At 43.5% G+C, this 13,388-nt stretch overlaps 1 protein-coding gene across 1 annotated transcript; it reads right to left on the bottom strand.

Moving 5' to 3' along the window:
- Positions 1 to 619: 619 nt before the first annotated feature.
- Positions 620 to 2,725, bottom strand: LOC103643735 (uncharacterized). Its single transcript, XM_008666911.4, has 3 exons — positions 2,164 to 2,725; positions 1,680 to 2,013; positions 620 to 1,553 (listed from the first exon to the last, which is right to left on the bottom strand). Exons 1-3 carry the CDS (start codon positions 2,613 to 2,615, stop codon positions 1,293 to 1,295), a joined length of 1,047 nt encoding a protein of 348 aa, XP_008665133.1. The 5' UTR covers positions 2,616 to 2,725; the 3' UTR covers positions 620 to 1,292.
- Positions 2,726 to 13,388: the final 10,663 nt, after the last annotated feature.

Here is a 13,388-nt window from a genome sequence, read left to right as displayed (position 1 = left end):
CGTATCATTTTAAATGTCAAATATTAGTATTAAACATAGTCTAATTTTAAAAATAATTATATAGATGAAGACTAAATTATAAAACAATTTTTAAGCCTAATTAATCTATGATTAGCAAAATGTTTACTGTAACATCACATCAGCGAATCATGCACTAATTAGGCTTAATGGATTTGTCTTATCATTTAGTTTTTATCTATATAATTAGTCTTATGATTAAATTATATTTAATACTTCTAACTAGCATCTAAGCATTCGATGTGATAGGTGTTAAAATTGAGTAGAGGGAAACAAACGGGCCCCACATGTTACAAGAGTACAATATAGTATAGTTAGGCTATCTCCAGCAGACTATGTAATCAGACGTACAAAGTTTCATTTTACATTGTAGATTGCATTGTTTGCAGAGTGTAGTTTGAAATAGATAGTGAGATAGAGAATGTGATAGTGACTGATGGAGATAATCTTAAGGGTGGTAATGGATAGCGATCTAAATGTTCGTTTACAGTTTGTTAGGCATAGAGTATGATTCTAATCCGATTTAATCTTAAATTTTATAGCGTAAAATTTAGAGTCCATTATCACTATAGGTACAGTAACATGCATGCTGTGGTCAATCTCGCAACTCAAACAATATGTTATGTCTTACAAGTTCAAAAACACAAGTGCGGAACAGCTGAAGTGCACATACAGGTTCTTGTCTTCTTGAATCGTGAGCAAGACATCTCATAAAGAAATGACGGGCCTTTTAGGCTGTATATGAAATTCTGGACTATTCTTATGTAGTTCGGGCCGGTGGGTTCCCCACGGGTTAGATTCAAAACCCTTTTCACACTCAACTATGTTCGGGTTGTCGAACCTGCCCCGCGGGTGCAAATTGCGAGGGGCTCGCGACACTTTCCTTTTCTACGCTTTCTCTCTCCTCTCCTAAATCCAAATCAAACAACCGTCCCACACCCGCAGTATGGCTGCCTCGCCCATCTTCTGTCTACAGCGGCAGTTGCAAATGCGAGCTGGAATAGGAAGAGCCGCTGGAAAAAAAGAAATAGATAGGGAGAGTTTTGTGTGGGTCCTACTCCTACGTACTGTAGCTCCTAAAATAGAAATGCGAATCCGATATCTAATGGAGTCGTCTAAGTGTGTGACGTGATGTGGAAAATGAAAAAAAAGAAAAATAAAGGAAAATGAAAAATAAAGAAACCGATGCATGTGTTTTTCCCCACGGCAGCGTTGCTGATGATCATGTTCTGGCTTTTATTGCTGAACAAAGTTGTTTTTGGCTTTAATTTATTTCATTTGTCCTTTCTGAGTTGCGCGATCTGAATGTTGTCGACGTCCAGCTTCCTGAAGTTGCTTCTCCTCCTGGTTCTGAAGAAGTCGCCCCAACTGTACGAGGCGTACCTTGCCGGGTTCTCCTCGCTCACCATCTCCTCCAACGGCTCCACCAGGGTGGCCATAGCCGGGTTGAAGAAGTAGGGGATGGAGAACCTCTCCTTCTCCGAGTTCACCGACGCCCGGTGTTCCACGCTCTCGTACCTGTCGTTGCTCCAGACCTGCAAGTCAATCCAAACGCCACTTCATTTGTTCTTGTCCAGCAACGACTGCACTGCACCGACCCAGATCGATTGGGTAGCGTTGGATTTGGATGGATGGAGGGCCTCGATCGGCAGGGCACGCACCTGAACGATGTCGCCGACGTTGACGACGAACGAGCCACGAACAGGCTCCACGCGCACCCACTCGCCGTCGGTTCGCCTCCGCACTTCGAGCCCGCCGACGTCGTCGTCCTGGAGCAGGATGGTCAGGGCGCCGCTGTCCTTGTGGCGGCCGAGGCCGAGCGCGAGGTCGGGCCTCGGGCAGGGAGGGTACCGGTTGACCCGCATGTACGTTGTCTGGTCGTCTCCGAAGAAGCCGTGCAGGCGGTCAGGTCTCAGGTGCAGGCTCCGAGCGATCAGCTCCAGCAGCTTTAGGGCCAACTCCTCCATCGCCGCCGCATACTCCTCGAGCGCCGCTCTGTGTGCGAAATAGAGCCAACGGTGTCGGTGGTTTCAGACACTCACCTACCGTAAGCGAGAGAGAGAGAGAGAGAGAGAGAGAGAGAGAGAGAGAGAGAGAGAGAGAGAGAGAGAGAGAGAGAGAGAGAGAGAGAGAGAGAGAGGCTACCGGAACCCCGGCAGTTCGCTGTCGTCCGGCCACTTGTTCACGAACACCAGCTCGTCGTCGGCCGCCCCGGCAAGCGACCGCGGCTCGTGCGGGAAAACGTCGAACACCTCCTTCCAGTCCCGGACGTTCTTGGTGTGCTCGGCGTCGTAGTAACCGAGCGGCGCCTGCTCGGTGCGCCGCACGGCCGCCTTGCGCTCCGGCGGCAGCGCGAAGAACGCCCGCCCGGCCTCCACCGCCCGCGCCACCGTCGCGTCCGGCACGCCGTGGCCCACCGCCAGGAAGAAGCCCCAATCCCGGCACGCCGCGCCCACCCCGGCCGCCAGCGCGTTCATGGCGCCTGGCGATGGCGGCATGCGAGCTAGGGGTGACAGGTCGACGACCGGAATGCCGGTGGCCTGGGGGATGGGCGACACAGGCCGGTATTCGATGGCCTGCACGAAAGCGTCGTCCATGGCAGTGGACTTGTGGAGGTTCGCCAGTTCGCCTCATGCTGAGATGTGCAGGGATGGTTGACGCTCAACCTCGTGAGAGGGAGATCGGTGCCTGCGCTAGATTCGGTGACTTTTGTTTTTTGTTAATTAGATACGCACAACATGTCATGCCATTGTTATTCGTGAAGCTAGGTGCCTAGGTCAATGTCATTAACTCATTATAATTCTTAGAAAACTGAAATCTCTCCTATATAAACCACTAGTTACCACGATTCTACTGCCGTCGTTCACCACCTTTTCCCTTTCCTTACAAAAATAAAGTAAAATTATATATAAGTAGAGGTTCAATTGTAAAAGTCTAACGGGATAGTCCACGACATAAAATTAGAGGCAGGACTTAGCATGGCCCAGGTTATTTCTAGGCTTGAGCCGACAAGATGCATTGTATTCCTTGTGTCTGGACTTGAGTCAAGCACATGGGTTAGCCTAGCATGACCCATTCCACGTGACCCATTCCACACTGTTGTTGTATGAATGTGCTTGTGTAGGCATTGATCTGCTTTGTTGTAACTGTAATTTTATAGTACTAAACTAAACTCTCTGAACAATAAACTTAATATTAAACATTTTGAGCTGGTTGTACTCTTTTTATTTATGACCAAAGTTTTTTAAATGAGACAGCCACACAACTCAATTTTCTTTTATTCGTATATGTTTTGTACTTTTGTTTATGCTTCATTTCATGTGATTTGTTTCAGTGATTGAATGAATTGCTTTATATTGTTGTTCTTTTTATATGGATCGGTCTGGTACATTACAACATTTTGTGCTATCTAGGCCAACCTAGCACACTTAAATATTCATGGGTTGTGTCGTGGGCAGATGGTCGGCCTACGGACTAGCACGACACAGTCCATAATTAGAGTCGTGCTTCAGTAGGCTATGTCTTAGTAGGTTCCACGAGTAGATGAAAATTGTAAAACTACCTTTGTTTCAGACTTCAATTCTTAAAACACACTTATTTTTAGTTTGTAAAATTAGGCTGGTTTTTTGAATTTGAAGCTGCCACTTGCTCCTACTCAGCTAACAACCACTAATAGTGTTAAATCACAAGTGAAAAGATGTCAATGCCCTTTGTAAAACTGCCCCTATTTTATATTTGTAATTGCAAAATCAACCCAATTTTCACAAGCAACAATTTTGTTCATTTTCTTTAAAAAAGATCTGCCCTTGCTTAAAAATGTATTATTTGGATTCAAATGTGGACATAATTATGGAATAGTTTTTTTAAAAAAAATTGACAACATTTTTACATGAATCACAAACAAAATATTTAGCAACTCACATAACACTTAGGCATCACATGAGCATAAAAATATGTCTCTAACAAAGGACCATACATGTATAAATAGAAATAAACAACGTCTCCAACATAGCTACGGTTACATGTCTAATAAAAGCACCAAATGGGTCCAACACACCAACAATGTTACGATTATATGTCCAACAAAAGCACAAAATGAGCCACTCCACAAAACAACACATCACATTCAAATATCGAACCATGCACCCAAACCCTTCACCTTCCTCTTTGTCTTCCTTTTCCCCTCCCTCTTGGAGTCTTGGTGTCGTCCACCCTGCACATCACTTTTTAGAAGCATGTTAACTTTTAACCACAATTGCATTTGCACTAAATACTAAAAATATGTTAGAAATAAGCAATAATTTAGCAAGTAGCATGCAATATATGATAAATTTTTTTATCAAACATACAACAATTTCACATACCTAGATGTGCGACCAACTATTGTATCATTACTTCCCCGTCTAAGGTTGCACGTCTCTTCTTTTCCTTAGCTATAGGCCCCCTTGACAATACTTTGTAGTATGGCCTAACTCATTGCAAACACTATATTTTCTCTTATTTGTGCAAGGCTCAACAAATGCTTTGATCCTAGACACCCTTGGTCTTCTAGGTTTCCTCCTTAGTTTAGGTTTATTGATTTTGTACCCAACTTCAACCCGTGACCAAAGATGTTGGGATGTCATGGGGTTGAAAGTACCTTCATATGTCTTTTTGAACCTCTAGACATAGTACTAATGGATAAAATCCTCCATGTTCACCTCATCACTAACATTGGAAATGGTAGCTAAAGCATGGTTGCAAGGCTTTCCACAAATTTGCCAAGCCCTACAATTACAATTCTTCTCTCCCAAATTAACTGCATGTCTGATAGTGCCTACAATTACTTCAGTTGTTCAATCTCCACATATTAGAACTTTATGGTCCTTGATAATTCAACATTCAAAGCTTTAGTGATAACTAGGATAATCCATCCAACCATCTTGTTTCCAATTTTACGTCTAGAATTAAACTTGCTAATGATTATTTGTCTTATCAAGCATTTACATAACTTGCAAATCTTTGAATTCTTCCACCCAACAATTGAAACACTCAGAGAGGTTATTATTGATATAATCTACTTTGGAATGCTGAGAGAACTTGCTTCTAGTCCAATCATGTCAATGCGTTAGGACTATTTTCCTCTATCTTGTTCATATGATAGTTGTAGTTCTTAACTATGAAACTCTTAGTTGTCGCCCACATGTGTTGAGAGAACAAAGAACCCTTGTAGTTCTTCTTCATGTTCTTCCACAAGTATCTCATGCATTCCCGATGTTGTACTCCTAGAAATACTTGATGCACATCAATATCCAGCCCTTTTCCTATATTTACTACTTATTAGTACAACACAAGAATTTATTAGTACAACACATATGAACATAGAGAAAAATAACAAATTATATCTGCATATGTATTGAAAACTAATCCTCCAGGAAAACCAATTGCTTATTTTAGCTTCTCAATGAACCAAACCCAACTCTTAGTGGACTCAGTCTCTCACCCCAAAAAGCAACAACAAATAGCCAATTATGGCCATCCATTGCAACAAACACTCGCTAACTAACCTCTTGACGTTCATGTCGAGTGCGTAGAGTCCATATAAATGTATGGTCTACAACCATGCAAGGGAACCCATCAATGCAAGGTTTTAATGCAACAAAAAACCTCCTAAAGTTCATATCCCCTTTATGCTCCTCTATGTCCAGCTCAACAACACTGCTAGACAACGACTTGAGAAGCTTAGCTTGATAGGTATGAAATATGTCATAACTCTCATCCCAACCCATGAATAATATCAAGATCATTCTCATTGCCTTAAAAAACCCTACCATACGACACATCCACTTTATACCTTTTCTTCAATTCATTTTGTATTTATGTTGGTCCCATTGAGGGTTCATCTCTTAGAAGTTCCACAACCCTATCTGAGAGCACCTAGAGGGGGGGTGAATAGGTGATCCTGTAAAATTCAACACTAATAGCCACAAAACTTTGTTATGTACGTTAAAACGGCTAAGTAGCTTGAAACGAGTTCTTGTGAACACAGATAATCAAGAGTAAAGCACACAAGAGACACACGATTTTTATCCCGTGGTTCGGCCAAGTAATACTTGCCTACTTCCACGTTGTGGCGTCCCAATGGACGAGGGTTGCACAACTTGATCAACTTGAATACCACGGTTTTTCCTTTCTTTGTCTTTCTCCCATTTGCGAGGAATTTCCACAACTTGAGCCTCTCGCCCTTACAATGATGATCACAAAAGATGTACGGAAGTAAGGGAGGGGAGAGCAACACACACAAGATTCAAATCACAGCACAATCACGCACACAAGTCACAACTCGAGCTCAAAACACAACCCACGGAGTTCACAACTCAAATGGAGCTCAAGTCACTATCTCAAAGAATCAAATGCGCGAAGTTGGAGTCTTGGAGGCTTAGAATGTTTCTTGAATGCTTGGGTTACTCCTCCATGGGCCTAGGGGTCCCTTTTATAGCCCCAAGGCAGCTAGGAGTCGTTGGAGGCCAACAAGGAAGGCTATCCTTGCCTTCTGTCGGGTGGCGCACCGGACAGTCCGGTGCACCACCGGACAGCCACTGTTCATGTCCGACGCGCGATCTCCTTCCTACTCTGGCGCAGACGACCATTGCAGATTCGTGGCAGTTGGCGCACCAGACACTATCCGGTGCCCCCTGCCGACCGTTGGCGCGGGCCACGCGTCGCCCGCGGATTGCGCGGCCGACCGTTGCGCTGGCGGCCGTTGGCTCACCGGACAGTCCGGTGAATTATAGTCGTACGCCGCCAATTTCTCCCGAGAGCAGCCTGTTCACCGGAGGCCAGCCTGGCGCACCGGACACTGCCCGGTGCACCACCGGACAGTCTGGTGTGCCAGACTGAGCTGGACTTCGGCTGTACACAGCCAAGTCACTTGCAATGCTTTTCTTCTTTTCTTTTCTCTGTTTCTAATACTTAGACAATATGTGTTAGTACTCAAAAACAATGTACTAAGTCTAGAAATGTACCTTGTTACATGATTTGCACCTTTTGCTTGTTTGGCACATAATATCTCACTCACTATGTGTTGGACACTTAATCACCAAAATATTATAGAAATTACCCAAGGGCACATTTCCCTTTCAATCTCCCCCTTTTTGGTGATTTATGCCAACACATCAAAAAGCAATGCAAAACATGCAACATCGATTCAAATTGAAGACCAAATTGTTTTTGATTCTAATTTGGCATATTTGGATCATTCTTCGCCACCACTTGGTTTGTTTTTACAAATCAAATTCATTTTTCTATCTCTAAGTCAAACTCACTTGTTTGGGCATAAAGAGATATACTCCAAGAGTTACAATGATCAAGATCCAAAAACTCCCCCTTTTTCCCATAATCATAAATTCTCCCCACAAGAGACCAAATTTTGTAATAAGAGTATTTTGACAAATCAAAAAGTTCTAACTCTATTATTTTTTAAAATTGACAAGTGGTAGCTGATCCATTTGCTTTGGCCTTAATTTCTCCCCCTTCGGCATCAAGCACCAAAACGGGATCATTTGTGGCTTTTTAACCCCATTGCCTCACCAAAAATTGTCAATTAAGAGCAAAAGGCAATAAAAGCATAAGAATGAACTTGGAGATGAGTACACTAATACTGGAGTGCAGTGGAAGTCTTTGCATGGTCCAAGTTCACCTTTCTCTTTCAATCCACCTTTGAGACTATATCAAGTACACTTAAACACAAAGGTTAGTCTCAAAGGGTCAAGTTGTGACACTTGTCCCCCTAAATATGTGCATCATTCACACATGGACTTGTGAGGTCCGAGGATCCCTTGCACAACTTGAGCACCATAAATAAGCAATAAATCACATAAATGCATAATGTAACATGATCAAAGGCATAAAACACATGTATGCTATAAATCAATCCAAGTTACGCGAATCCAAGACATTTAGCTCACTACGCAGCCTGCAAAAGGTTTTCTCATCTAATGGCTTGGTAAAGATATCGGCTAGCCGATTCTTGGTGCTAATATGGAACACATCGATATCTCCCTTTTGCTGGTGGTCTCTCAGAAAGTGATGCCGGATGTCTATATGCTTAGTGTGGCTGTGTTCAACAGGATTATCCGCCATGCAGATTGCACTCTCATTGTCACATAGGAGTGGAACTTTGCTCAGATTGTAGCCAAAGTCCCGGAGGGTTTGCCTCATCCAAAGTAGTTGTGTGCAACACTGTCCTGCGGCAACATACTCGGCCTCAGCGGTGGATAGGGCAATAGAGGTTTGTTTCTTTGAACTCCAAGACACTAGGGACCTTCCTAGGAATTGGCACATCCCTGATGTACTCTTCCTATCAACCTTGCATCCAGCATAATCGGAGTCTGAATATCCAATTAAGTCAAAGGTAGACCCCTTTGGATACCAGATCCCGAAGCAAGGCGTAGAAATTAAATATCTAAGAATCCGCTTAACGGCCACAAGGTGACATTCCCTTGGGTCGGATTGAAATCTAGCACACATGCATACGCTAAGCATAATATCTAGTCTACTAGCACATAAATAAAGTAACGACCCTATCATAGACCGATATGCCTTTTGATCAACGGACTTACCTCCTTTGTTGAGGTCAACATGTCCGTAGGTTCCCATCGTTGTCTTCGCGGGCTTGGCGTCCTTCATCCCAAACCGCTTGAGAAGATCTTGAGTGTACTTCGTTTGGGAGATGAAGGTGCCATCCTTGAGTTGCTTTACTTGGAACCCAAGGAAGTAGTTCAACTCACCCATCATTGACATCTCAAACTTTTGAGTCATCACCCTGCTAAACTCCTCACAAGACTTTTGATTAGTAGAACCAAAGATTATGTCATCGACATAAATTTGGCACACAAAAAGGTCACCGTCACAAGTCTTAGTGAAAAGAGTGGGTTCGGCTTTCCCAACCTTGAAAGCATTATCAATTAAGAAATCTCTAAGGCATTCATACCATGCTCTTGGGGCTTGCTTAAGTCCATAGAGCGCCTTAGAGAGCTTACACACATGGTCGGGGTACCTGTCATCCTCAAAGCTAGGGGGTTGTTCCACGTACACCTCCTCCTTTATTGGTCCGTTGAGAAAAGCGTTCTTCACATCCATTTGAAACAACCTGAAAGAGTGGTGAACGGCATAGGCTAATAATATTCTAATAGACTCTAGCCTAGCCACAGGAGCAAAAGTCTCCTCGAAATCTAAACATGTGACTTGGGCATAACCTTTTGCCACAAGTCGAGCCTTGTTTCTTGTCACCACTCCGTGCTCGTCTTGCTTGTTGCGGAACACCCACTTGGTTCCTACAACGTTTTGCTTTGGACGTGGCACCAGGCTCCAAACTTCATTCCTCTTGAAGTTGTTGAGCTCTTCCTGCATGGCCAACACCCAGTCCGGATCTTGCAAGGCCTCTTCTACCCTGAAAGGATCAATAGAAGAGACAAACGAGTAATGCTCACAAAAATTAGCTAAACATGAGCGAGTTGTTACTCCCTTGCTTATGTCACCCAGAATCTGATCGACGGGGTGATTTCTTTGAATCGTCGCTCGGACTTGAGTTGGAGGGGCTGGTAGTGCTTCTTCCTCCATAGCTTGTTCTTCTTGTGCCCCCCTTGATCATACACCTCTTCTTGATGAACCTGTCCATCATCTTGAGTTGGGGGATGCACCATCATTGAGGAATAAGGTTGATCTTGCTCTTGTTGTTCATGTGGTCGCACATCTCCAATCGCCATGGTGCGTATTGCGGCCGTCGGAACATCATCTTCATCTATATCATCAAGATCAACTTGCTCTCTTGGAGAGCCATTAGTCTCATCAAATACAACGTCGCTAGAGACTTCAACCAAACTCGATGATTTGTTGAAGACTCTATACGCCTTTGTATTTGAGTCATACCCTAGTAAAAACCCTTCTACAGATTTGGGAGCATATTTGGAATGTCTACCTTTCTTCACCAGAATGTAGCATTTGCTCCCAAATACACGAAAGTAAGAGACATTGGGTTTGTTACCGGTAAGGAGTTCGTAGGAGGTCTTCTTGAGGAGACGATGTAGATACAGCCTGTTTATGGCGTGGCAAGCTGTGTTCACAGCTTCCGACCAAAACCGCTCGGGCGTCTTGAACTCTCCAAGCATCGTCCTCGCCATGTCAATAAGTGTCCTGTTCTTCCTCTCTACCACACCGTTTTGCTGTGGTGTGTAGGGAGCGGAGAACTCATGCTTGACACCTTCCTCCTCAAGACACTCCTCAACTTGTAAGTTCTTGAACTCGGACCCATTGTCGCTCCTTATCTTCTTCACCTTGAGCTCAAATTCGTTTTGAGCCCTCCTTAGAAAGCGCTTCAGGGTCCCTTGGATTTCTGATTTATCCTGCAAAAAGAACACCCAAGTGAAGCGGGAAAAGTCATCTATAATTACAAGACCATACTTACTTCCCCCGATGCTAAGGTAGGCGACGGGTCCGAAGAGGTCCATGTGAAGAAGCTCCAGTGGTCTTGATGTAGTCATCACATTCTTGCTGTGATGAGTGCTTCCCACATGTTTCCCTGCCTGACAAGCTACACAAGGTCTATCTTTTTCGAAGCAGACATTGGTTAGTCCTAACACATGTTCTCCCTTTAGAAGTTTATGAAGGTTCTTCATCCCTACATGTGCTAGATGGCGATGCCACAGCCAGCCCATGCTAGTCTTAGCTATTAAGCATGCATCTAGATCGGCCTCCTCTTTCGAAAAATCAACTAAGTAGAGTTTGCCGTCTAATACACCCTTAAATGATAATGAACCATCACTCCTTCTAAAGGCAGAAACATCTATATTTGTAAACAAACAATTGTAGCCCATGTGGCACAATTGACTTACAGACATGAGATTATACCCTAATGATTCTACTAAGAATACATTTGAAATAGAGTGCTCAGATGAAATGGCTATCTTCCCCAATCCTTTAACCTTGCCTTGGTTCCCATCTCCAAAGATGATCGAATCCTGGGAATCTTTGTTCTCGACGTAGGAGGTGAACATCTTCTTCTCCCCCGTCATGTGGTTTGTGCATCCGCTGTCGATAATCTAGCTTTAGCCCCCAGATGCATAAACCTGCAAGGTAATTTACACTTGGGTTTTAGGTACCCAACTCTTGTTGGGTCCTACAAGGTTAGTCACAATAGCCTTGGGAACCCAAATACAAGTCTTGTCTCCCTTGCATTTGGATCCCAACTTTCTAGCCACTACTTTTTCATTTTTACATAAGAGCGCAAATGAAGTATTGCAAGCATAGTAAATGGTATAAGGTTCATTACATACTCTCCTAGTCACATGATGCACAACATTACTTTTCCTAGGCCTACCATGCACAAAAGTAGAGCTAGAGGCAATCATAGCATGTGAATTAATGGCATCATGATAATAACTCCTATGAGCATTCCTAGAAAATTTTCTATCATTATACATGAAAGCATGATTCCTTTGAGTACTACTAGCCATAGGGGCCTTCCCTTTCTCCTTGTTGGGAATGGGAGCCTTTTGGCTTGTTAAGTTCTTGGCTTCCTTTCGAAAGCCAAGTCCATCCTTAATTAAGGGGTGTCTACCAATGGTGTAGGCATCCCTAGCAAATTTTAACTTATCAAAATCAACCTTGCAAGTCTTAAGTTGAGCATTAAGACTTGCCACCTCATCATTTAATTTAGTAATAGATGAAAGATGTTCATTACAAGCATTAATATCAAAATCCTTACATCTATTACAAATACTCACATGCTCTACACATGAACTAGATTTATTTGCTTCCTTTAGCTTAGCATTTAAATCATCATTAACACTCTTTAAACTAGACACAGTTTCATGGCAAGCAGATAATTCAGAAGACAACATTTCATTCCTGTTAATCTCTAAAGCAAGAGATTTTTGCACACTAACAAACTTATCATGCTCCTCATATAGAATGTCCTCTTGCTTTTCTAACAATCCATCCTTTTCATTTAGAGCATCAATCAACTCATTGATTTTATCTACTTTAGCTCTATCTAAGCCCTTAAATAAATCAGTATAATCTACTTCATCATCACTAGAAGTAGAGTACTTGGGGGAATCTCGAACACTCACCTTCTTTTCCTTAGCCATGAGGCAGGTGTGGCTTTCGTTGGGGAAGAGTGAAGATTTGTTGAAGGCCGAGGCTGCCAGTCCTTCATCGTCTGAGTCGGATGAAGAGCAGTCTGAATCCCATTCTTTACCAAGGTGCGCCTCGCCCTTCGCCTTCTTGTAGACCTTCTTCTTCTCCCTCTTCCCATGCTTTTCTTGTTCCTGGTCATCATCATTATCGGGGCATTGTGCTATGAAATGACCAGTCTTACCACATTTGAAGTAGGAGCGCTTTCCCCTTGTTTTGTTCTTGTTGGGGTACGACTTGCGTCCTTTCAATGCGGTCTTGAAGCGCTTGATGATAAGCGCCATCTCATCTTCGTTGAGACCCGCGGCCTCCACTTGTGCCACCTTGCTTGGTAGCGTCTCCCTGCTGCTAGTAGCCTTAAGTGCCATAGGTTGAGGCTCGTAGACGGGTAGTGGACCGTTTAGTGCATCGTCCACATATCGAGCCTCCTTCACCATCATGCGCCCGCTCACAAACTTCCCAAGAATCTCCTCGGGCGTCATTTTGGTGTACCTGGGATTCTCATGAATAAGGTTGACAAGATGTGGGTCAATTACTGTAAATGACCTTAGCATTAGTCGGACGACGTCGTGGTCCATCCATCTTGTGCTTCCATAGCTCCTAATCTTGTTGACCAGGGTCTTGAGCCGGTTGTATGTTTGAGTTGGCTCTTCTCCCCTGATCATGGCAAACCTCCCCAGCTCGCCTTCCACCAGTTCCATCTTTGTGATCATGGTGGCATCATTTCCCTCATGTGAAATCTTGAGGGTATCCCAGATTTGCTTGGGGTTGTCCAAGCCGCTAACTTTATTGTATTCATCCCTGCAAAGCGAAGCTAACAAGACAGTAGTAGCTTGGGCATTCTTATGAATTTGTTCATTAATAAATACAGGGTTATCAGTGCTATCAAAATGCATCCCATTTTCCACTATTTCCCAAATGCTAGGATGAAGAGAAAATAGATGACTACGCATTTTATGACTCCAAAATGAGTAGTCCTCTCCATCAAAGTGTGGAGGTTTTCCTAGTGGAATAGAGAGTAGATGTGCATTTGTATTGTACGACATGCGAGAATAATCAAAAGAGTAATTTTGATTAACCGTCTTTTTCTTTGAAGAAGGATCATCGTCGTCGTCGTCTCTTGGTGAAGAAGAAGATTCATCGCTGTCGTAGTAGACGATCTTCTTGATGCGCCTCTTCTTCTTCCCGTCCTTCTT

This window comes from Zea mays, chromosome 1 (assembly GCF_902167145.1).
Source record: "Zea mays cultivar B73 chromosome 1, Zm-B73-REFERENCE-NAM-5.0, whole genome shotgun sequence".
NCBI classification, from domain to species: domain Eukaryota; kingdom Viridiplantae; phylum Streptophyta; class Magnoliopsida; order Poales; family Poaceae; genus Zea; species Zea mays.
This window is presented reverse-complemented; position numbering and strand designations above follow the sequence as displayed.